A 26,257-nucleotide genomic window follows, 5' to 3' on the forward strand; every position below is an offset into this window, starting at 1 on the left:
CAGGACATTTTGACAGTTTTTCACCACTAGAGGGTGTTAGTTCATGTGTGTCATATAGATAACACTGTGCTCACGCACGTGAAGTTCCAGTGAGCCGGCTCTGATTGGCTAAAATGGATGTCTGTCAAAAGAACTGAAATAAGGGGGCAGTTTGCAGAGGCTTAGATACAGGATAATCACTGAGGTAAAAAGTGTATTTATATAACTGTGTTTGTTATGCAAAACTCGGGAATGGGTAATAAAGGGATTATTTATCTATATCTTTAAACAATAAAAATTCTGGTGTAGACTGTCCCTTTAAAGTAAGACTTTATGCTCAAGGAAAACACTACTTAAATGCATTAAAGATAATTCTTCTGCTTGAAAAAAAAGTTGAACTTATTTTGAATGTAAAAGGAGGTGCATATTTTTCACCTCATCTCCATAAACATATTGCTCACTATTAGTCACATCTCTATTGGTGAGCAGTGACACTCCCAACTAGCATACTAAAAAACAAAACTTTTTTGTTGTTTTTTTTTTTTTAACACAGGTGAAATAAATAAAATGTGTTTTACATTTTAAAATGCCCTCTGTTAGGAATACTGACATTGACCCAGATTACAAGTGGTGCACTATTTAGTGTTTTGTAGCACGCAGATCCCGCTAGAAGTAAACTTTAAATGTACGTCGGTTTGTGCCCATATCACAAGTTGAAAGTAAAATGTCTGCGAGTGACCCCAATGCACGCTAAAGTCAGAACTTTGGATATCGCAACTGCGCTAACGCATTAACCCCATAGACTTCAATGGAGCACTTTATGGGAAAAAAAATAAAACTTAAAGATTGTGCGCTAACCTGAACCGTGTAAGATATACACCTATTTACATATTTAGACATATATGTATTATTTATTTATAAAATATTTTACCAGGAAGGATACATTGAGATTTTTCTCGTTTTCAAGTATGTCCTGGGTCCACAAAACCTTGCATTGATACAATAGGGTACAATAAAATACAAAAACAATATTAATACATAATATATGCAAAATTTAACATAGAACAGGTAGGAAATATATAATCAACCATGACAGGTGCATTCTGTTTTGAGATATGCAAAGAGGGATCTCTTAAAGGATTTTAGGCTTGGGGAAGGTTTGAAAGTGTGCAGGAGGTCATTCCATAATTGTGGTGCTCTGTAGGAAAAGGTGGATTGAGCTGCTTTCATTTTGTATGGAGGCAGACTAAATAATGTGCTGGTACTGGATCAGAGGTTATGGGAGGTGGGAACAACTGGAGAGAGCATTCTGCTCAGGTAGGGTGGGAGCTTCCCAGAAAAGCTCTTAAACACAAAGCTGGAAAGATGGAGGGTGCGTCTGGATTCCAGCGACAGCCAGTTTAGTTCTTTTAGCATGTCACAATGGTGGGTCCTGTAGTTATATTGTAGCACAAAGCGGCAGAACGAGTTATATAGTATATTAAGTTTATTTAGGTGAGTTTACGGTGCAGGTGCATATACTACATCCCCATAATCCATGATTGGCATCAGCATTTGCTGTACAATCTTTTCCTTTACTGTAGGGCTGAGGCAGGATTTGTTTCTGTACAGGGCACCTAGTTTTGGATAGAGTTTAGATGCAAGTTTTTCTATGTGAAGGCCAAAAGATAGATTGGGGTCTAACAACATACCCAAGTATTTGAAAGAGTAGACTGCGGTTAGTGTGCAATCTGATTTTGTTTTGATGCGTAGATGGGAATTTTGTAGTTTGTGCAATTTAGGTACCGTTCTAAAGATCATTGTGACAGTTTTGTCAGTGTTTAGGAAGAGTTTGTTTTTTGAGATCCACTTTTCTACCTCTGTTGACTGGTCTTGGAGCACTGCCTCAAGCTGCGGCAGATCAGATTTGTTTGCATAGATTACCGTGTCGTCTGCGTACATATGTACAGTTGAGGACTTGCAGACATTTGGCAGATTATTTATAAATAATGTGAATAGTAGGGGGCCGAGAATGGAACCTTTGGGAACACCACACATGACTGGGAGAGGGAGGGAGTCGCTGTCAGAAATGGAGACATACTGTGATCGATCCGATACATATGATCGAAAACCAGGTTAGCGGACGATCACCAATACCTGAGTTTTTTAGTTTGAGCAGTAGTATGTCGTGGTCTACTGTGTCAAAGGCCTTTGCAAAATCAAGGAAAATAGCTCCAGTTAGGTCTTCTTGTTCCATGCCAGTTTGGATTTCTTTGCAAACTATTAGGAGGGCAGTTGTAGTGGAGTGATTCGGGCAAAATCCTGATTGAACAGGGGTCAGATAGTTAGATTGTTGGTAATACTCACATAGTTGCGTATGGACACGTTATTCTAAGATTTTTGACAATACTGGGAGCAATGATATTGGGCGATAATTAGTAACCAAGGTTAACTCACCACTTCAACAGCATTGCTGGGATTTGATCAGGTCCAGACTGGTTTTTCATTTTTAGATTATTAAGGTGTTTCTTAATGACATTGATGGGTACAGGTCTAAAATTGAACTTCTCTATATTGGGTCTTTGCAGATTTAGCGAGGCCTGATCCACATTTGTAGTTTCAGGATTTGTATCATTTATTAGTTTGTCAATCAGGGTGGTGGAGCATCTGACAAAATAATTGTTAAAGTAATATGCTACTTCTAAGGGAAGTTGCACGGTTTGGTTGTCCACTTTGACAGTGGAGGGTTGGGAGTCGATTGGGGGAGTGTGTAAGTTATTTATTACTTTCCAAAACTTTCTAGGGTTTGATATGTTATTGTTCAGATTTTCACAGAAATATTGGGCCTTGGCCAATTTTGTTTGTTTAGTACATATATTTCACTATTGTCTATATACACAGTGATCATTCATAGAGCCAGTATGCTTGAACTTTGACCACAATGAATCCCGCAACTGGTACATTTGAATGAGGTCAGCTGTGATCCAATTCATATGCGCTCCTTTTACTCTCACCTTACGCAGCGGGGCATGTAAATTTCAAACTTGTAGGAGTTCAGACTGAAAGAATTTAACTGCAGAGTCTAAATCTGGAATTAGGTTTAATCTGTGCCAGGGGAGGTTCTTGATGTCATTTAGAAATTATTGAAGATTACATTTTTTTTTTGAAGGACCTGGTGATTTTAACCTTGGGAGAGGATTTAGTAGCCTTTATTTTGCGCACGCAGTACACTAAGCAGTGGTCACTGAAACTGTTAGGGAGAACACCTGCCTCCTGTATTCAGTCAGGAGAAGTGGAGAGAATCCAATCGAGCAGGGTGTGGTTATGGCTTTTAATGTTTATGCGAGTTGGGGAGGAAATTAATTGCGTTAGCTGCAAAGTCTTAAATGGTGAGCAAGAACTATTGTTTTTAGGATTCAGCCAATCAATATTAAAATCTCCAGAGACCAAAATTTCACTTTCTTTCATGTAATTAGCAAGAGTCCATGAGCTAGTGACGTATGGGATATACATTCCTATCAGGAGGGGCAAAGTTTCCCAAACCTCAAAATGCCTACAAATACACCCCTCACCACACCCACAATTCAGTTTTACAAACTTTGCCTCCCGTGGAGGTGGTGAAGTAAGTTTGTGCTAGATTCTACGTTGATATGCGCTTCGCAGCAGGCTGAAGCCCGGTTTTCCTCTCAGCGTGCAGTGAATGTCAGAGGGATGTGAAGAGAGTATTGCCTATTTGAATTCAATGGTCTCCTTCTACGGGATCTACAGGGAGTGCAGAATTATTAGGCAAATGAGTATTTTGACCACATCATCCTCTTTATGCATGTTGTCTTACTCCAAGCTGTATAGGCTCGAAAGCCTACTACCAATTAAGCATATTAGGTGATGTGCATCTCTGTAATGAGAAGGGGTGTGGTCTAATGACATCAACACCCTATATCAGGTGTGCATAATTATTAGGCAACTTCCCAATATCAGGTGTGCATAATTATTGGGTCAAAAGAAGGACTTGACAGGCTCAGAAAAGTCAAAAATAGTGAGATATCTTGCAGAGGGATGCAGCACTCTTAAAATTGCAAAGCTTCTGAAGCGTGATCATCGAACAATCAAGCGTTTCATTCAAAATAGTCAACAGGGTCGCAAGAAGCGTGTGGAAAAACCAAGGCGCAAAATAACTGCCCATGAACTGAGAAAAGTCAAGCGTGCAGCTGCCAAGATGCCACTTGCCACCAGTTTGGCCATATTTCAGAGCTGCAACATCACTGGAGTGCCCAAAAGCACAAGGTGTGCAATACTCAGAGACATGGCCAAGGTAAGAAAGGCTGAAAGACGACCACCACTGAACAAGACACACAAGCTGAAACGTCAAGACTGGGCCAAGAAATATCTCAAGACTGATTTTTCTAAGGTTTTATGGACTGATGAAATGAGAGTGAGTCTTGATGGGCCAGATGGATGGGCCCGTGGCTGGATTGGTAAAGGGCAGAGAGCTCCAGTCCGACTCAGACGCCAGCAAGGTGGAGGTGGAGTACTGGTTTGGGCTGGTATCATCAAAGATGAGCTTGTGGGGCCTTTTCGGGTTGAGGATGGCGTCAAGCTCAACTCCCAGTCCTACTGCCAGTTTCTGGAAGACACCTTCTTCAAGCAGTGGTACAGGAAGAAGTCTGCATCCTTCAAGAAAAACATGATTTTCATGCAGGACAATGCTCCATCACACGCGTCCAAGTACTCCACAGCGTGGCTGGCAAGAAAGGGTATAAAAGAAGAAAATCTAATGACATGGCCTCCTTGTTCACCTGATCTGAACCCCATTGAGAACCTGTGGTCCATCATCAAATGTGAGATATACAAGGAGGGAAAACAGTACACCTCTCTGAACAGTGTCTGGGGGGCTGTGGTTGCTGCTGCATGCAATGTTGATGGTGAACAGATCAAAACACTGACAGAATCCATGGATGGCAGGCTTTTGAGTGTCCTTGCAAAGAAAGGTGGCTATATTGGTCACTGATTTGTTTTTGTTTTGTTTTTGAATGTCAGAAATGTATATTTGTGAATGTTGAGATGTTATATTGGTTTCACTGGTAAAAATAAATAATTGAAATGGGTATATATATTTGTTTTTTGTTAAGTTGCCTAATAATTATGCACAGTAATAGTCACCTGCACACACAGATATCCCACCTAAAATAGCTAAAACTAAAAACAAACTAAAAACTACTTCCAAAAATATTCAGCTTTGATATTAATGAGTTTTTTGGGTTCATTGAGAACATGGTTGTTGTTCAATAATAAAATTAATCCTCAAAAATACAACTTGCCTAATAATTCTGCACTCCCTGTATTTCATAGGTTCTCTGTTATCGGTCGTAGAGATTCATCTCTTACCTCCCTTTTCAGATCGACGATATACTCTAATATACCATTACCTCTACTGATTCTCGTTTCAGTACTAGTTTGGCTATCTGCTATATGTAGATGAGTGTCCGGGGGTAAGTAAGTCTTATTTTTTGTGACACTCTAAGCTATGGTTGAGCACTTTTATATAAAGTTCTAAATATATGTGTTTAAAACATTTATTTGCCTTGATTCAGGATGATCAATATTCCTTATTTCAGACAGTCAGTTTCATTATTTGGGATAATGCATATGAATAATTAATTTTTCTTACCTTAAAATTGACTTTTTTTCCCTGTGGGCTGTTAGGCTCGCGGGGGCTGAAAATGCTTCATTACTTTTTTGGCGCAAAAAAATTTTTCTTTGTCATTTCCGGCGTCATACTTGTCGCCGGAAGTTGTTAGTATTTGCGTAATTTTTTTGACGTTTTGTGCCAAAAATGTCGGCGTCGCCGGATGTGGCGTCATTTTTGGCGCCAAAAGCATTTAGGCGCCAAATAATGTGGGCGTCTTTTTTGGCGCTAAAAAATATGGGCGTCATTATTGTCTCCACATTATTTAAGTCTCATTGTTTATTTGCTTCTGGTTGCTAGAGGCTTGTTTATTGGCATTCTTTCCCATTCCTGAAACTGTCATTTAAGGAATTTGATAGATTTTGCTTTATATGTTGTTTTTTTCTCTTACATATTGCAAGATGTCTCAGATTGACCCTGGATCAGAAGCTACTTCTGGAAAAACGCTGCCTGATGCTGGCTCTACCAAAGTTAAGTGTATTTGTTGTAAACTTGTGGTAACTGTCCCGCCGGCTGTAGTTTGTGATGAATGTCATGATAAACTTGCTAATGCAGATAGTATTTCCATTAGTAATGTTCCATTACCTGTTGCTGTTCCATCAACATCTAATACTCAGGGTGTTCCTGTTAATATAAGAGACTTTGTTTCTAAATCTATTAGGAAGGCTATGTCTGTTATTTCTCCTTCCCGTAAACGTAAAAGGTCTTTTAAAACTTCTCATATTTCAGATGAATTTTTAAATGAACATCATCATTCTGATTCTGTTTCTGACGATGATTTTTCTGGTTCAGAGGATTTTGTTTCAGATATTGACTCTGATAAATCTTCATATTTATTTTAAATGGAATTTATTCGTTCTTTGCTTAAAGAAGTCTTAATTGCATTAGAAATGGAGGAATCTAGTCCTCTTGATACTAAATCTAAGCGTTTAAATACGGTTTTTAAACCCCCTGTAGTTATACCGGATGTTTTTCCTGTCCCTGATGCTATTTCTGAAGTAATTTCTAGGGAATGGAATAATCTGGGTAATTCATTTACTCCTTCTAAAAGGTTTAAAAAATTGTATCCTGTGCCATCTGACAGATTAGAGTTTTGGGACAAAATCCCTAAAGTTGATGGGGCTATCTCTACTCTTGCTAAACGTACTACTATTCCTACGGCAGATAGTACTTCCTTTAAGGATCCTTTAGATAGGAAAATTGAATCTTTTCTAAGAAAAGCTTATTTATGCTCAGGTAATCTACTTAAACCTGCTATATCTGTGGCTGATGTTGCTGCAGCTTCAACCTTTTGGTTGGAGGCTTTAGCGCAACAAGTGTCAGATCATGATACTCATAGCATTGTTAAACTTCTTCAACATGCTAATAACTTTATTTGTGATGCCATCTTTGATATCATTAGAGTTGATGTCAGGTATATGTCCTTAGCTATTTTAGCTAGAAGAGCTTTATGGCTTAAAACTTGGAATGCTGATATGTCTTCTAAGTCAACTTTGCTTTCCCTTTCTTTCCAATTTAAAAAATTGTTTGGTTCACAGTTGGATTCTATTATTTCAACTGTCACTGGGGGGAAGGGAACTTTTTTACCTCAGGATAAAAAATCTAAAGGTAAATATAGGGCTGCTAATCGTTTTCGTTCCTTTCGTCAGAATAAGGAACAGAAGCCTGACCCTTCCTCTAAAGGAACTGTTTCTGTTTGGAAACCATCTCCAGTCTGGAATAAATCCAAGCCTTTTAGAAAGCCAAAGCCAGCTCCCAAGTCCACATGAAGGTGCGGCCCTCTTTCCAACGCAGCTGGTAGGGGGCAGATTACGATTTTTCAAAGAAATTTGGATCAATTCGATTCACAGTCTTTGGATTCAGAACATTGTTTCACAAGGGTACAGAATAGGTTTCAAGATAAGACCACCTGCAAGAAGATTTTTTCTTTCTCGCGTTCCAATAAATCCAGTGAAGGCTCAAGCATTTCTGAAATGTGTTTCAGATCTAGAGTTGGCTGGAGTAATTGTGCCAGTTTCGGTTCTGGAACAGGGTCTGGGGTTTTACTCAAATCTATTCATTGTACCAAAGAAGGAGAATTCCTTCAGACCAGTTCTGGGTTTGAAAATATTGAATCGTTATGTAAGGATACCAACATTCAAAATGGTAACTATAAGGACTATTCTGCCTTTTGTTCAGCAAGGGCATTATATGTCCACAATAGATTTACAAGATGCATATCTGCATATTCCGATTCATCCAGATCATTTTCAGTTTCTGAGATTCTCTTTTCTAGACAAGCATTACAAGTTTGTGGCTCTGCCGTTCGGCTTAGCAACAGCTCCAAGGATTTTTACAAATGTTCTCGGTGCCCTGCTATCTGTAATCAGAGAACAGGGTATTGTGGTATTTCCTTATTTGGACGATATCTTGGTACTTGCTCAGTCTTCACATTTAGCAGAATCTCATATGAATCGACTTGTATCGTTTCTTCAAGAACATGGTTGGAGGATCAATTTACCAAAAAGTTCATTGATTCCTCAGACAAGGGTAACCTTTTTAGGTTTCCAGATAGATTCAGTGTCCATGACTTTGTCTCTGACGGACAAGAGACGTCTGAAGTTGGTTTCAGCCTGTCGAAACCTTCAGTCTCAATGATTCCCTTCTGTAGCCTTATGCATGGAAATTCTAGGTCTTATGACTGCTGCATCGGACGCGATCCCCTTTGCTCGTTTTCACATGCGACCTCTTCAGCTCTGTATGCTGAACCAGTGGTGCAGGGATTATACAAAGATATCACAGTTAATATCTTTAAAACCGATTGTACGACACTCTCTGACGTGGTGGACAGATCACCATCGTTTAGTTCAGGGGGCTTCTTTTGTTCTTCCAACCTGGACTGTGATCTCAACAGATGCGAGTCTGACAGGTTGGGGAGCTGTATGGGGGTCTCTGACAGCGCAGGGGGTTTGGGAATCTCAGGAGGCGAGATTACCAATCAACATTTTGGAACTCCGTGCGATTTTCAGAGTTCTTCAGTCGTGGCCTCTTCTGAAGAGAGAATCGTTCATTTGTTTTAAGACGGACAATGTAACAAACAGTGGCATATGTCAATCATCAAGAAGGGACTCACAGTCCTCTGGCTATGAAAGAAGTATCTCGAATACTTGTATGGGCGGAATCCAGCTCTTGTCTAATTTCTGCGGTTCACATCCCAGGTATAGACAATTGGGAAGCGGATTATCTCAGCCGCCAGACGTTACATCCGGGCGAATGGTCTCTTCACCCAGAAGTTTTTCTTCAGATTGTTCAAATCTGGGGACTTCCAGAAATAGATCTGATGGCTTCTCATCTAAACAAGAAGCTTCCCAGGTATCTGTCCAGATCCAGGGATCCTCAGGCGGAGGCAGTGGATGCATTGTCACTTCCTTGGAAGTATCATCCTGCCTATATCTTTCCGCCTCTAGTTCTTCTTCCAAGAGTGATCTCCAAGATTCTAAAGGAGCGTTCGTTTGTACTGCTGGTGGCTCCAGCATGGCCTCACAGGTTTTGGTATGCGGATCTTGTTCGGATGGCTACTTGCCAACCGTGGACTCTTCCTTTAAGACCAGACCTTCTATCTCAAGGTCCTTTTTTCCATCAGGATCTCAAATCATTAAATTTGAAGGTATGGAGATTGAACGCTTGATTCTCAGTCATAGAGGTTTCTCTGACTCCGTAATTAATACTATGTTACAGGCTCGTAAATCTGTGTCTATGAAGATATATTATCGAGTCTGGAAGATTTACATTTCTTGGTGTTCTTCTCATCAATTTTCTTGGCATTCTTTTAGAATTCCTAGAATTTTACAGTTTCTTCAGGATGGTCTAGACAAAGGTTTGTCTGCAAGTTCCTTGAAAGGACAAATTTCTGCTCTCTCTGTACTTTTTCACAGAAAGATTGCTAATATTCCTGATATTCATTGTTTTGTACAGGCTTTGGTTTATATAGAACCTGTTATTAAGTCAATTTCTCCTCCTTGGAGTTTAAATTTGGTTCTGGGGGCTCTACAAGCATTCTCTGGATATTAAATTACTTTCTTGGAAAGTTTTGTTTCTTTTGGCCATCTCTTCTGCTAGAAGAGTTTCTGAGTTATCTGCTCTTTCTTGTAAATCTCCTTTTCTGATTTTTCATCAGGATAAGGCAGTGTTGCTGACTTCATTTGAATTTTTACCTAAGGTTGTGAATTCTAACAACATTAGTAGAGAAATTGTGGTCCCTTCATTGTGTCCTAATCCTAAGAATTCTAAGGAAAGATCGTTGCATTTGGATGTAGTTAGAGCTTTGAAATATTATGTTGAAGCTACTAAAGATTTCCGAAAGACTTCTAGTCTATTTGTTATCTTTTCCGGTTCCAGGAAAGGCCAGAAGGCTTCTGCCATTTCTTTGGCGTCTTGGTTAAAGTCTTTGATTCATCATGCTTATGTCGAGTCAGGTAAAACTCCGCCTCAAAGGATTACAGCTCATTCTACTAGGTCAGTTTCTACGTCCTGGGCGTTTAGGAATGAAGCTTCGGTTGATCAGATTTGCAAAGCAGCAACTTGGTCTTCTTTGCATACTTTTACTAAATTCTACCATTTTGATGTGTTTTCTTCTTCTGAAGCAGTTTTTGGTAGAAAAGTACTTCAGGCAGCTGTTTCAGTTTGATTCTTCTGCTTATAATTTCAGTTTTTTTCATTATAAGATTGAAACTTTATTTTGGGTTGTGGATTGTTTTTCAGCAGAATTGGCTGTCTTTATTTTTATCCCTCCCTCTCTAGTGACTCTTGCGTGGAAGTTCCACATCTTGGGTATTTATTATCCCATACGTCACTAGCTCATGGACTCTTGCTAATTACATGAAAGAAAACATAATTTATGTAAGAACTTACCTGATAAATTCATTTCTTTCATATTAGCAAGTCCATGAGGCCCACCCTTTTTGTGGTGGTTATGATTTTTTTGCATAAAGCAGAATTATTCCAATTCCTTATTTTTTATGCTTTCCCACTTTTTTCTTATCACCCCACTTCTTGGCTATTCGTTAAACTGAATTGTGGGTGTGGTGAGGAGTGTATTTGTAGGCATTTTGAGGTTTGGGAAACTTTGCCCCTCCTGGTAGGAATGTATATCCCATACGTCACTAGCTCATGGACTCTTGCTAATATGAAAGAAATGAATTTATCAGGTAAGTTCTTACATAAATTATGTTTTTTGGGTTTTGAGCTATGGTTTCACTAATGAGATGGGCCATGTCAGAAAGGGAATGCACAGGGGAGCTAGTTGGGTGGTAGATTCCTGCAACAATGATTGATTTACTGCACGGGATCTCAATTGTGCCAGAAAGGAAATCAACGGTGGAGAGAGAGCTAAATTGTTGTAAGGGGGTGTACTTTATGGAATTGTCAACATAAATTACAATGTCGCCTCCTTGTTTTGCTCTGTCATTTCTATGGCATGAATACCCATGTATTGAAATGGCAGAGTCAGGTATTTTTGTGATTATATGTATACAATATAGCCTTTCCATTGAAATGCCTTGTCATGTACCATATACCTTTTAACCCTTTTATAATTTTTTTTTTAATATCTTTTTTAATATTTGTTTATCAGATAGTGTCTATATGAGTGTAACACTTTATTTTAGTGTATTTTTGTTGTGCTTGGTGCACATATTTTATAATACATGGGGCCAGATTACAAGTGGAAAGCTATTTAAAGCTCCCACTCAATCTTTTACTGTGCTAGAAGTAATGTTTTTGCGCTCCTCGGGTTGCGCTTGTATTATTAGTTGAAACTTTATTTTAGTGTATTTTTGTTGTGCTTGGTGCACATATTTTATAATACATGGGGCCAGATTACAAGTGGAAAGCTATTTAAAGCTCCCACTCAATCTTTTACTGTACTAGAAGTAATGTTTTTGCGCTCCTCGGGTTGCGCTTGTATTATTAGTTGAAACTTTATTTTTGCTTGCGCACTAACCCGACGAGCGCAAAAAGCCAAACTTAGAATATCACATGTGCGTTCACGTATTGCCCCATAGAAGTCAATGGAGAAAAAAAGTTGAAAAAAAAAAACACACCACTCGCATGCAAACCCTGTCGCTTTATTTTTATATGCGATAACCTGACATGAAAATACGAATATTTCCCATTGCAATTTTCTTCACATAGAAGTATATACTCTTTTTATTCATAAAAAAATATATTTATACATATATCTGATATTTTTTGGGACAGTATATATCTATACCTATATCTATACATAATTATATTCATCTACTTAACTGCAAGGGACTCCAATGCACACACATATATATGTACAGTGTATATTTATATATATATATATATATATATATATATATATATATATATATATATATATATATTAAAAGGTGGATACAGCGCCTATATGTCCAATATACTGTTGAGGTATGTGAGGATTAAATGTTGTGACAAAAAGAAAAAATACACTAATAAAAGATACAATGATAAAAGAAAATTAAAAAATAATAAACAATAAATAATAATGTTAAAAAATAAAATAAATTAAATAATAGTCCAGCTAAAAATAGCATATGAAATATATGAACTTAGAAGTAGTGTTCATACGAGTCCTAAAAATGGTATAATTCGTAATGAGTCTCCAGACGTAGTGGTTATACAGTTATAGTTGGTATATAATACCCTTACCAGATATTACCTCAATCGAATGAGGTAAGTATGCCGTACTGGGGGTATATATAGATGATTAGATTTCCTCCTTGTATCCTGCTGTGCCTCTTTGTGGTATTCGTTACCCTCTTGGAGTATGCAGGGATATGTTTCTGATGATGAATTACTCCCTTACACTTCCTGTGGGTTAATGGTTCGCCTCTTGGAGTGCTCTTTCTGTTCTGGTATTAACTTTCTCCAGCGTGAAGATACCCAGGGAGACACAAAAAGAATATATAGTGTAATACCGTTTATTTTCTAGATAAGCATTAAAATACAATTTATATAGCACTCACATTTGACATCCTCAAACACTATGAGGTATGTATATGGCACATATATTTTTAAAAAAGGATCCTTCCACAGGTTAGAATGGGATGCGAGATCTCCAGTCTTAATTACAAACTTCTTAAAGAAGTTGCATGCAGCTGTGGTGTATTCCAACGTGAATAATATAGTACAGTACAAATTGCACACAAAGCGTCGCTAGTAAACTAGCTACAAGGAGGAGCAAGATAGTATAATATAAGAGACAATAAATAAAACGTAAATTAAAATGTGTTTACACAGAATTAAATTCCCTGACGCGTTTCAAAGGTTAAAATCCTTCTTCTTCAGAGGGTAGGATGAAGTGCTGAGCCATTATCGTTTGTTTTATACGCTTCGGGCGGCGGCACGCCCTCAGCGTATGATTGGTCAAGAAGGCCCGCGTGACGTGACGTTAGTTTCACGTTTGTTTAGGTATATTAAGTATATTACATTGTATAGTAATTGGTTGCTTATCGGTACACGTGATTGAACAGAAGTGTGTACTGATAGGTTGAATACAACCGAGATCTGTGGGATATGTAGTTTTTAAATTACTTCGTATTTTCCCTTATTATTTTCGATCACATTCTTTACAATATATTAATATAATGTGATATACATTCTGCAGGAGTAAGGTCGTATTATGATGTAAGTGTGAGGTAGATGTTCACATAAACACTTATTCACATTTTGTATTTCATAGGTTTTAAGTGTTGTATATATACCTTCAATATTTTTATATGATTATTATTTTATTTTACGGAGCATATATATATTACTTGCTTTTTTAGAAACCCATGTGTTATTCGGTTCTGCTTATTCTGGGGTGTATATTATATGCTCCGTACATTAGGAATACAGTATGTATACGTGGCATTTCAATATAGCGATTTACCTAAGGTTCTAGAGTTTTATATAGCCCCTTTGGAAGGCTATTATTTAGTTTATAATAGGAATATATCTTTTGTGTGTATTTGAGTCATATTACTATGTATAGGGTTCATGCTATATATAGTATCAAGATATCTATGACTTCATACATCATAATTCTAAGGTCCAATATTAGACTAATCTCATTGGCTAGTTAGGATCTATGTATGTATAGTTTCTATTATTTATATCACTCAGGTTATTTGGTCTCAGGGTAGTTTAGTATGTCGTGATATATACGTATCTATATAACATATTATGTTATTATTGGTATACGTTATTAAATAAATAGTACTATAGTGTAGTTATTAGTTCTTAGTCTTGTAAGAGATAGATAGATATGGATAACACTTGTATGTCGTTACAGAGGATACTGCATACTCCGAAATTATAGAGTTATGTGGCTTACTGAATAAGGAAAGCTGCTATATCTATGTCTTTATTGAGGCCTTTGGGGGTCATGGAATCTAGTTTGTGTATCCATTGTGTTTCCCTCCGTCTTAGATGGAGTTCTCTGCTTATACCCTCTGGGGGGTCCCTGATGTGTTCAAGTATGGTGCCTCTTAGACATGCTGGATTAGAATTGTGTATTAGGCGAAAATGGTTTGACACACTATGTTTTTTGAAACTACTTTCTATATTTCTAATGTGTTCCAAAAGTCTGATCTTGTAGGGTCTAATAGTACGCCCAACATATTGAAGCCCACACTTACATTCGATGAGATACACTACATATTCTGTTTTGCAGTTAGTAATTGAATCCAATTCCCAACTTTTATGATTTGAGGATGAAGTGATTTTTTTGGTGGGTTTATTATTATTGTAGTGGTGTTTACAGGCCTCACAGTTAAGACGGTTGCATTTAAAGAACCCTTTTGTCTTGTTTTGCAGCCAGTTGGTAGTTTTTATAGTTTTGGTTATTGGTTTCAATTTACTTGGGGCTATGATTGCTCTAATATTCTTACCCTTCCTAAATACTAGTTTAGGGTTATTTTTAGTTATTTCATTTAGCAGGGTATCCTTTTTCAATATATGCCAATGTTTATTTAAGATGGTTTTAATAGCATTAGCACCTTCATTATATGTTGTAATCATTAGTGGTATGTCATTTTGTTTTTTGCTGTTTTTATTAGAATTTTTTAGTAGTGTGTTTCTATCCATTTTGTTTACCTTATTAAATGCCTTGTGGATATTATCAGCTTTATATCCTTTGTTTAGTAATTTGTTAGTTAAAATATTTGATTCATGTAAGAAGTCTGTCTGTCTGGAGCAATTTCTTTTTATACGTTGAAATTGTCCATATGGTATGCTCTGTATCCAGGCCGGATGATGGCAACTGGTAGCTGTTAAATAACTGTTGCTATCTGTAGCTTTACTGTATAATTTTGTTTGGATAGAGTTTCCTTCATGATAGAATATGAGGTCAAGGAATTCAATTTCTTTTGAATTAGTTTTATCTGTAAATGTTAGATTAAAATCATTAGTGTTGATATAGTTTACAAAATCTTGAATTGTGTTGTTATTGTCCTTGTGTTCCCATATTACTATAATGTCATCAATGAACCGGAAATATGTTTTGATGTTATCTTTAAAGGGATTATTATCCCAAATATATTTGTCCTCCCACATGCCCATATATAGGTTGGCATAGCTAGGGGCGAATTTCGTCCCCATAGCTGTGCCACCTATTTGTAAGAAATGTTCATTATTGAAGGTAAAGTAGTTTTTTTGTAGGATGAACTTTGCAGAATCTTTTATAAATTCAATTTTATTTGTTTCTAGATTGGATAGTTTATTAAGCCAATAGTCTAGTGCTTCTATGCCTTTATTGTGGGGGATATTGGTATATAAGGAGCTGACGTCCAATGTGAGCCAGCAGAAATTGTCTTTCCATTTAATATTTGATAGTTTGCTTATGGTGTCTGGTATATCTCTAATGTGTGATTGGAGTTTGGGTACCAGTGGTTGGAGAAATTAGTCTATATATTCTGACAATTTGGTCGTGAGTGACCCTATTCCAGAAATGATAGGTCTTCCAGGGGGATTAATGTTTGATTTGTGTATTTTGGGTGTATGATAGAAGGTGGCTACTTTCGGGTTAGTGATAGATAGGAAGAGGAATTCATAATTGTTAATTATGTTTTCATGTTTAGCCGTATCTAGGAGATTCCTATATTCTTGTAAATAACACTCTGTTGGGTCAGTTTTAAGGGGTCTATATGTTTCCTTATCACTAAGTAATCTCATAGCTTCCTTGATGTAATCTGCCCTATCCTGTATGATAATCCCTCCTCCCTTGTCAGCCTCCCTTATTACTATTTCATTGTCTTCTTTTAGTTGCTTTAAAGTAATCTTTTCTTTCTTAGTGAGATAATCTCACTAAGAAAGAAAAGATTACTTTAAAGCAACTAAAAGAAGACAATGAAATAGTAATAAGGGAGGCTGACAAGGGAGGAGGGATTATCATACAGGATAGGGCAGATTACATCAAGGAAGCTATGAGATTACTTAGTGATAAGGAAACATATAGACCCCTTAAAACTGACCCAACAGAGTGTTATTTACAAGAATATAGGAATCTCCTAGATACGGCTAAACATGAAAACATAATTAACAATTATGAATTCCTCTTCCTATCTATCACTAACCCGAAAGTAGCCACCTTCTATCATACACCCAAAATACACAAATCAAACATTAATCCCCCTGGAAGACCTATCATTTCTGGAATAGGGTCACTCACGACCAAATTGTCAGAATATATAGACTCATTTCTCCAACCACTGGTACCCAAACTCCAATCACACATTAGAGATACACCAGACACCATAAGCAAACTATCAAATATTAAATGGAAAGACAATTTCTGCTGGCTCACATTGGACGTCAGCTCCTTATATACCAATATCCCCCACAATAAAGGCATAGAAGCACTAGACTATTGGCTTAATAAACTATCCAATCTAGAAACAAATAAAATTGAATTTATAAAAGATTCTGCAAAGTTCATCCTACAAAAAAACTACTTTACCTTCAATAATGAACATTTCTTACAAATAGGTGGCACAGCTATGGGGACGAAATTCGCCCCTAGCTATGCCAACCTATATATGGGCATGTGGGAGGACAAATATATTTGGGATAATAATCCCTTTAAAGATAATATCAAAACATATTTCCGGTTCATTGATGACATTATAGTAATATGGGAACACAAGGACAATAACAACACAATTCAAGATTTTGTAAACTATATCAACACTAATGATTTTAATCTAACATTTACAGATAAAACTAATTCAAAAGAAATTGAATTCCTTGACCTCATATTCTATCATGAAGGAAACTCTATCCAAACAAAATTATACAGTAAAGCTACAGATAGCAACAGTTATTTAACAGCTACCAGTTGCCATCATCCGGCCTGGATACAGAGCATACCATATGGACAATTTCAACGTATAAAAAGAAATTGCTCCAGACAGACAGACTTCTTACATGAATCAAATATTTTAACTAACAAATTACTAAACAAAGGATATAAAGCTGATAATATCCACAAGGCATTTAATAAGGTAAACAAAATGGATAGAAACACACTACTAAAAAATTCTAATAAAAACAGCAAAAAACAAAATGACATACCACTAATGATTACAACATATAATGAAGGTGCTAATGCTATTAAAACCATCTTAAATAAACATTGGCATATATTGAAAAAGGATACCCTGCTAAATGAAATAACTAAAAATAACCCTAAACTAGTATTTAGGAAGGGTAAGAATATTAGAGCAATCATAGCCCCAAGTAAATTGAAACCAATAACCAAAACTATAAAAACTACCAACTGGCTGCAAAACAAGACAAAAGGGTTCTTTAAATGCAACCGTCTTAACTGTGAGGCCTGTAAACACCACTACAATAATAATAAACCCACCAAAAAAATCACTTCATCCTCAAATCATAAAAGTTGGGAATTGGATTCAATTACTAACTGCAAAACAGAATATGTAGTGTATCTCATCGAATGTAAGTGTGGGCTTCAATATGTTGGGCGTACTATTAGACCCTACAAGATCAGACTTTTGGAACACATTAGAAATATAGAAAGTAGTTTCAAAAAACATAGTGTGTCAAACCATTTTCGCCTAATACACAATTCTAATCCAGCATGTCTAAGAGGCACCATACTTGAACACATCAGGGACCCCCCAGAGGGTATAAGCAGAGAACTCCATCTAAGACGGAGGGAAACACAATGGATACACAAACTAGATTCCATGACCCCCAAAGGCCTCAATAAAGACATAGATATAGCAGCTTTCCTTATTCAGTAAGCCACATAACTCTATAATTTCGGAGTATGCAGTATCCTCTGTAACGACATACAAGTGTTATCCATATCTATCTATCTCTTACAAGACTAAGAACTAATAACTACACTATAGTACTATTTATTTCATAACGTATACCAATAATAACATAATATGTTATATAGATACGTATATATCACGACATACTAAACTACCCTGAGACCAAATAACCTGAGTGATATAAATAATAGAAACTATACATACATAGATCCTAACTAGCCAATGAGATTAGTCTAATATTGGACCTTAGAATTATGATGTATGAAGTCATAGATATCTTGATACTATATATAGCATGAACCCTATACATAGTAATATGACTCAAATACACACAAAAGATATATTCCTATTATAAACTAAATAATAGCCTTCCAAAGGGGCTATATAAAACTCTAGAACCTTAGGTAAATCGCTATATTGAAATGCCACGTATACATACTGTATTCCTAATGTACGGAGCATATAATATACACCCCAGAATAAGCAGAACCGAATAACACATGGGTTTCTAAAAAAGCAAGTAATATATATATGCTCCGTAAAATAAAATAATAATCATATAAAAATATTGAAGGTATATATACAACACTTAAAACCTATGAAATACAAAATGTGAATAAGTGTTTATGTGAACATCTACCTCACACTTACATCATAATACGACCTTACTCCTGCAGAATGTATATCACATTATATTAATATATTGTAAAGAATGTGATCGAAAATAATAAGGGAAAATACGAAGTAATTTAAAAACTACATATCCCACAGATCTCGGTTGTATTCAACCTATCAGTACACACTTCTGTTCAATCACGTGTACCGATAAGCAACCAATTACTATACAATGTAATATACTTAATATACCTAAACAAACGTGAAACTAACGTCACGTCACGCGGGCCTTCTTGACCAATCATACGCTGAGGGCGTGCCACCGCCCGAAGCGTATAAAACAAACGATAATGGCTCAGCACTTCATCCTACCCTCTGAAGAAGAAGGATTTTAACCTTTGAAACGCGTCAGGGAATTTAATTCTGTGTAAACACATTTTAATTTACGTTTTATTTATTGTCTCTTATATTATACTATCTTGCTCCTCCTTGTAGCTAGTTTACTAGCGACGCTTTGTGTGCAATTTGTACTGTACTGTATTATTCACGTTGGAATACACCACAGCTGCATGCAACTTCTTTAAGAAGTTTGTAATTAAGACTGGAGATCTCGCATCCCATTCTAACCTGTGGAAGGATCCTTTTTTAAAAATATATGTGCCATATACATACCTCATAGTGTTTGAGGATGTCAAATGTGAGTGCTATATAAATTGTATTTTAATGCTTATCTAGAAAATAAACGGTATTACACTATATATTCTTTTTGTGTCTCCCTGGGTATCTTCACGCTGGAGAAAGTTAATACCAGAACAGAAAGAGCACTCCAAGAGGCGAACCATTAACCCACAGGAAGTGTAAGGGAGTAATTCATCATCAGAAACATATCCCTGCATACTCCAAGAGGGTAACGAATACCACAAAGAGGCACAGCAGGATACAAGGAGGAAATCTAATCATCTATATATACCCCCAGTGCGGCATACTTACCTCATTCGATTGAGGTAATATCTGGTAAGGGTATTATATACCAACTATAACTGTATAACCACTACGTCTGGAGACTCATTACGAATTATACCATTTTTAGGACTCGTATGAACACTACTTCTAAGTTCATATATTTCATATGCTATTTTTAGCTGGACTATTATTTAATTTATTTTATTTTTTAACATTATTATTTATTGTTTATTATTTTTTAATTTTCTTTTATCATTGTATCTTTTATTAGTGTATTTTTTCTTTTTGTCACAACATTTAATCCTCACATACCTCAACAGTATATTGGACATATAGGCGCTGTATCCACCTTTTAATATATATATTTACTCTTACTGTCTAGGGCCTTTTAACCCTCCCAGTATCTGTCCTATACAGCCGCCACTATCTCCTATTCACTTATTGACCAGCGCCCACTACAGAGTATCACTTGTGTCAACTCAGTTTACTGAGGAGACACATTTTACTTATTCCTTCATATATATATATATATATATATTATTTTTTTAAGGGATATGTATGAAACTAATTGTTAAGCCCTTTGCTTGCCTTTTTTTCTAACACCTGAGACCACATATATTTGAGCCCTTATAACTTTTGTGTGCAATTTATTTTTAAATATTTTTTTTATTATTTAGTGTTATCATGAGTGTAACTATACTTTCTCATAAAAAAGTGTACTAGTAGATTATCAATCTTAAAAGTGTAATCTGTTTTGAAAATATTTTTTCCCTAAGTGTGTCCCTGGTTTGCAGCTGTGGTGAAATGTTTGATCTATAGATATATTTATTATTAAAATAAATATAAAGGAATTTTTGAAAAACTTGAACTAAATATCATCTTTCTTTGTGCACAGGCCAAAGCTGACAGTGTATGCAACTTTACCTCATGTTGGCTTGTGTACAAAGGCATAGAGTCACTTACTTGGCAATTAAATGTAGACGTTGTTCCCTTCCTGTTTTAGTAAATTATAGTTATAACTCTCATTTAAAGCAAAGTTTAGAAAGAAATGCACATAATCACACAGCACAGAAACAATATAGAAATAAATATACACCAGCAAATCTTCATAAGAGAAAATATATATATACTGTATATAGATGTTTAGGATAAAATTGGGTAAAATAAAATAAATATTTGTTCAGTACATGTGTCTTTGTGTATGTGCAACAGGCACCTGGAAATACAGATTAAGATAAATTAAATTATACATTTACCTGGCTGGGGTATTTTATAAGGAACAGTTCTTATTAAACAAGTTCTCAGAAATGGAGATTTGTATAAGTAAATCGAAAAATGCAATAATTGTCCAGATTATATATTACCCATTATGTAAAACTAATGGGGGAAAAAACCTCACCACAATATTGCAACATAATTTGTTTTTAAAGGGACAGTAATGTCAAAATTAATTTATTCTATAGAAGACTAAGACCACCAATAGGACCAGGGCCAGTAATCAGTTTAATATTTTGGTGCAGACACTTAAATTAACAATTTTTTATAATCAAATAAAAAAGGATATAGTGTTGAAAATACATCCACTAGTAAAAAGACAGGGAATCAATAATCAGCCTGGAAAAGACCCCAGTGGTTCAGTGAAGGGGGGGAACTTGCGTCGGCATCAGTGGGAGGAGTCCAGGAGTCCAGTGTTGGCTTACACTCGTGATTTGTGAGCACACAACAGTGTTTCTTTGCCACCATGCTTTAAGCAGATGCCAGCACTGTAGCAACAGTGCCGAACCACATGTGGCGGTGGCGATTCCGCTGTGTGAGGTAGCTAAGGTTAAAAGGTGAAGGTTGTGACAACGGTATATCTGCATCAGCATTGGGTTCTCCCAGTGCTGGTGTTTCGTCTAAATTTGCTCCTTCGTTGACATTTGCTACCTCAAGTAATCACACTCCCCATATTTCTGAAAATAATGTGTGGAATGCGATTACGTAATTAGAAGCATGAGCGGTTTGAAGTAGCAAATCTCAACGAGGAAGAACTAAATTACTCCTCACATTTAATTAAGCACCCGGCAGTGTATTGCTGTCATGCGGTTGGATGTCAATATTCAGGGGTGAAACTACCATTGGTGCAGCAATTGCAGTGGCACCGGGGCCCAAGAGCTGGAGGGGGCCCATAACAACCAGCCTATACATAGACCAGGGATAGGCACGAGCCAAGGCTGTGGCGGACATTTTCTAAAGTAAAGACCTTTAGTGAAGGACACCAAGGTACATTTACAATTAAAACTATTATTTTATAGTGCTGAATTTTATTATACTGATGCAGATACCACTGATCCTATAACCAGCCCTTGTCTGGCTATACACATGTGCCAGTGTCACTTCTGTGTCTTTGTATAGAGCTGGGTGTTATTATATAGATGCAGATACACATCCAGTGTTTCACTCAGGCTTTATTTATTCCATAACTTATCACCTAATATCGCTAGCAGTCTCTTGACAAGCCACTAACTTTATTCACACTACATATTCTCCCTTTCCTATAATTTAATCAGAAAGAAAATATATACTAAGGTTATGAATCACAACCTTACTATATCTTTTCTTTCTATTTAAATACTACTTATAATAAACCTCAAGTGCTGGTTAAAGTGTTTTACCTTTGCATATAAAGCTCCAGGGACACAGTGGCAGCTTGCTTCTTGAATCTTCCCTCTCTCTCTGTCTCACTTAGAGTCATTTTCTGGTACTAAGCGGCATCATGTGTGAGTGGCCCCAACCCTGCAAAACGTGGCGCTGCATGTGTTAAGGAGGAGTCAGGACCAGTATTCATCTGTCTTACTCCTCCCTCCCCACAGCAAAATGGGCGGCGGACACTGCAAGGGCCAGTCACGGACACCAGTGTCCGTGTACGGACACCTTGCCTATCCCTGACATAGACGTATGCAGAATGTGTACAATCCTAATGCAGGGAAGACTTTTATTAGTGCAAGTTGAAGGTCCATCTATCTATCTATCTATCTATCTATCTATCAATCTATCTATCTATCCTGAAAATCATTACATTGAGCAGAATGTATTTGATTACTTTTGCTTTTTATTGAGATACCTTTGGGGGGGGGGGCAAAAAAAATCTTGCACCAGGGCCCTCTGTTGAGTTGGTCCGCTACTGGCGATATTGTTTGCCTTCATTAGCTTTGATGCCATAGCGTCTTTTGTGCCTGAGCCGTCTGGACTTTTCTATAATAAATATTTGTGCACTTTGTATGATTCGAGTATTGCTTTGCCTTACTGCTAAATTGTGGATAGGCAGTAAGAGTATTGCGATGTATTTTTTATTTTTCACGGTATCTAATAAAATTATATTATCTTTTTAATGGATACTTTATTCTCTGTCATTTTATTAGTGGGTATATTTCAGTCCACTGTATCCTTTCTTATTTGATATAAAAATGTAAATTTAAATAGATTGGATAGAGCATGAAATCTTAAATTATTTTCCTATTTACTTTTATTGTTTTACTTAGTTCTCTTGGTTTACTTTGTTAAAGAGTAATCCTAGGTGAGCTCAGGAGCGTGCACTTGTCTTTAGTCATCTGGCAGCAATGTTTGCAACATTGTTTAAGCAATGTTATAGACAGTTGGATTTTTTGGGATAATTTGAGATAGTTGGAGATAAGCTATCCTTCTAAATGTGATTCCTCCTCCAAGAAAAAAAGAGTACAACAAAAACAAGAGTAGGATAAAAGGAAGCGCCCCTAAGACAATCTCTCACTAGGAATAGCTTCTATTATAATGACTGAAAGTTCAGAACTATATGCACAAAAATAAATACATAGATAAAGTCAAATGCACAAAATGGAGAAATGAATTGTCAAAATATATATTTAATTATGCAAAATATAAAATAAATAAAGCTTATCATAAGACATATATATTGCTCATCATAAAACCTGTTTCATATAAAGGCAGTATTAAAAATATAGTCTAGTTTTGTCAATATTGTTTGTATGTTTAAAAATCAATAAAAAAAATTCATAAAAAAAAAAAAAAATACTAGTAAGTACTAAAAATACTAACTATCTCAGACTTAATAGGTTAGCCAACCTAATGTAGATAATACAAAGAATAGGAAATACTTTTGTTTACCATTGTCTGGAAATATTTCCTATTCTTTGTATTATCTACATTAATTGTCCAACCTACTAAGTCTGAGATAGCATTTTTAGTATTTATTAGTATTTTTAATATCGCCTTTAATATTAGTATTTTGTAGATATGGAGAGCATTGTATTAAGTGGACCACAGTTAGCTTTGGGCATGGGCTGAGTCATATATTAACAAACATGAAAAAGAAGAAGTTTTATTCAGGAAATGAACATCCATTAAAAAATAATTTTATGTCTTTTAAAAAACATTTTAAATGATTTTATTTAAATGTTTTTGGTATATTATTATAAAATGTTTGTTAATGTATTAATATATCATTGTTATTAACTGTTGACTGATATTGATTTCCTATAGATATAGATGAGTGCCGGTACGGATACTGCCAACAGCTGTGTGCTAATGTTCCTGGATCCTATTCTTGCACATGTAACCCAGGTTTCATCCTTAATTCTGATGGGAGATCCTGCCAAGGTTTGTACTCACTTCAGTAAGCTGAACTCTCTCTGCTCTATAATTGGTTAGATCCTGTGAGAGCTGCGGTCTATAGTTGCAGCTTTCTTGCTAATAGCCAACAACCATGCTGTGATTAGGTGAAATTAAAAAGAAATAACAATATCTCATTCCTGATGTAATTTCTAGCCTTTTGTAAATAAAGCCCCTTTTCATTATGGCTGCCTTGATCTAGGGTAAAGTCTTTATACAAAGCACAAGGCCGGCTGAAACTTAAGCTTTATGATCAAAAAGTACTGATCATCCACACTGTTTATCTCCTTAGGTCTCCTATAGTAATAAGCCCTAGATGAACCCTCCCAAACATAATTAACAATCTGCACTACAGTCAATCCTGGCTTCTATAGGCCCCCTTCACCAAATGTAATCCAACATCATCACTCCAACACCAAATTGACCGATACATTATCTTCTACTGATCTACCCCCAACATATTCACAACTTCCCAAGCACTTTTCAACCTCCCAACACTTAAGGTACATCCCTAAACACCTCTCTCTAACCTCAAGATCTCACATTAAAGAAAAAAAAAGAAAACATAATGTTCAATAACTTTATGAATTCCTATTTAAGGGTAGACTGTCTTCAGCCTCTTCCAGCAAAAGTAACAACATTTCTCAAATTCATCTTCATCTATGTTGGTCTGGCCTAATCTGGGCTTCTTTCCTATTTATATATTATTAATATTATTATTATACTTTATTTATAAAGCGCAAACATATTACGCAGTTCTGTCCATGGGTACAATTGATATAAGTAAAACAGTGATACAATACTTGTGAGAGACAAGACAAAATTTTGACAAAAATACAGGAGGAATTTAGTGCCCTATTCCCATGGGAATTTACATTCTAGAAGGGTGAAAAACAGGAGGTGAGTACTGTAAGGGTGAGAATGACGTTAGTACAGAGGGCAAATATTAGGTAAGTGGAATTTATTTATTACTGAGTTGGGTGGTAGGCTTCCCTGAACAAAAATGTCTTTAGTCAGCGTTTCAAAGAAGGCGGACAAAATAGTGTGTTCCAGTGGGAGAAGTACTGCAGTCTAGCATGGGAAGAGATGATTATAGGAGATGCAAGGCACAGGTCATTTTTTGATCTTAGGAGGTGGACTGGAATATATTTGTTGATTAGTAAGGACAGGAAGTGGGGAGCGGCGGTGGTGAGAGCTTTGTAGCCCAATGTAAGAATTTTGATTTTAATTCTGCTGTGAATGGTGAGTCAGTGAAGGGACTCGCATAGAGATGCAGCAGATAGAGAGCCACAGGTAACGTGGATGAGCCTGGTAGAGGCAATTAGGATGGATTGAATGATGGAGAGGTGGGAGAGAGGAAGGCCAGTTAGTAGGTTATTGCAGTAGTCAAGCCACAAAATGACTAGAGAGTAGATTAGTTGCTAAGTGATGTCAGCGCTCAGAAACTGACACATTTTGGAAATATTGTGTAGGTTGTTGTGGCAGGATTCAGACAGCAATTGGATGTGGAGAATGGACTCAAGTGTAACTCTGAGGCAGTGAACTCTGGGTGATGGGAAGATAGTGATGCTGTCGACAGTGAAAGAAAAGTCAGAAATCGGTGTAAAGCCAAAGAGTGGATTAGAAGTAGCTCAGTCTTGGACATGTTGATCTTTAGGTGGTGCAAGGCCATCCAGGAAGAAATACTAGATAAGCAGTCGCTGACATGAGAAAGGACAGAGGGAGAGAGAGCAGGGGTGGAGAGGTAGATTTGAGTGTTATCAGCATAGAGGTGATATTTAAAGCCATAGCAGTTGATACGTTTACCCAGTGAAGAAGTATAAATGGACAAGAGTAGAGAACCCAGGACAGTCTTGAGGTACTCCTACTGATAGAGGCATTGAAGAGGAGGAGTCTCCAGCAAATGACACAGAAAAGGACCAGTTGGATCCACTCTTATCTTTCTAAGAGAGAGCAGTGTCACAAAGAGCGGAGAGTCTATAGGAGGAGGGGGCGATCAACTGTGTCGAAGGCAGCTGAGAGGTCATGTAAAATAAGTATAGAATAGAATAGCAGAAAGAAT

At 36.6% G+C, this 26,257-nt stretch overlaps 1 protein-coding gene across 1 annotated transcript in view; it reads left to right on the top strand.

Annotated features, from left to right (window-relative positions):
* The window catches only part of FBLN5 (fibulin 5), a 147,384-nt gene that overhangs the window by 81,309 nt on the left and 39,818 nt on the right, over nucleotides 1–26,257 (top strand). Inside the window, exon 6 of the mRNA XM_053697550.1 lies at nucleotides 24,067–24,183. Within this exon, the coding sequence (XP_053553525.1) occupies nucleotides 24,067–24,183 (117 nt within the window). The remainder of the gene's footprint in view (nucleotides 1–24,066; nucleotides 24,184–26,257) is intronic.

Source organism: Bombina bombina, chromosome 1, assembly GCF_027579735.1.
Source record: "Bombina bombina isolate aBomBom1 chromosome 1, aBomBom1.pri, whole genome shotgun sequence".
Classification (NCBI taxonomy): Eukaryota; Metazoa; Chordata; class Amphibia; order Anura; family Bombinatoridae; genus Bombina; species Bombina bombina.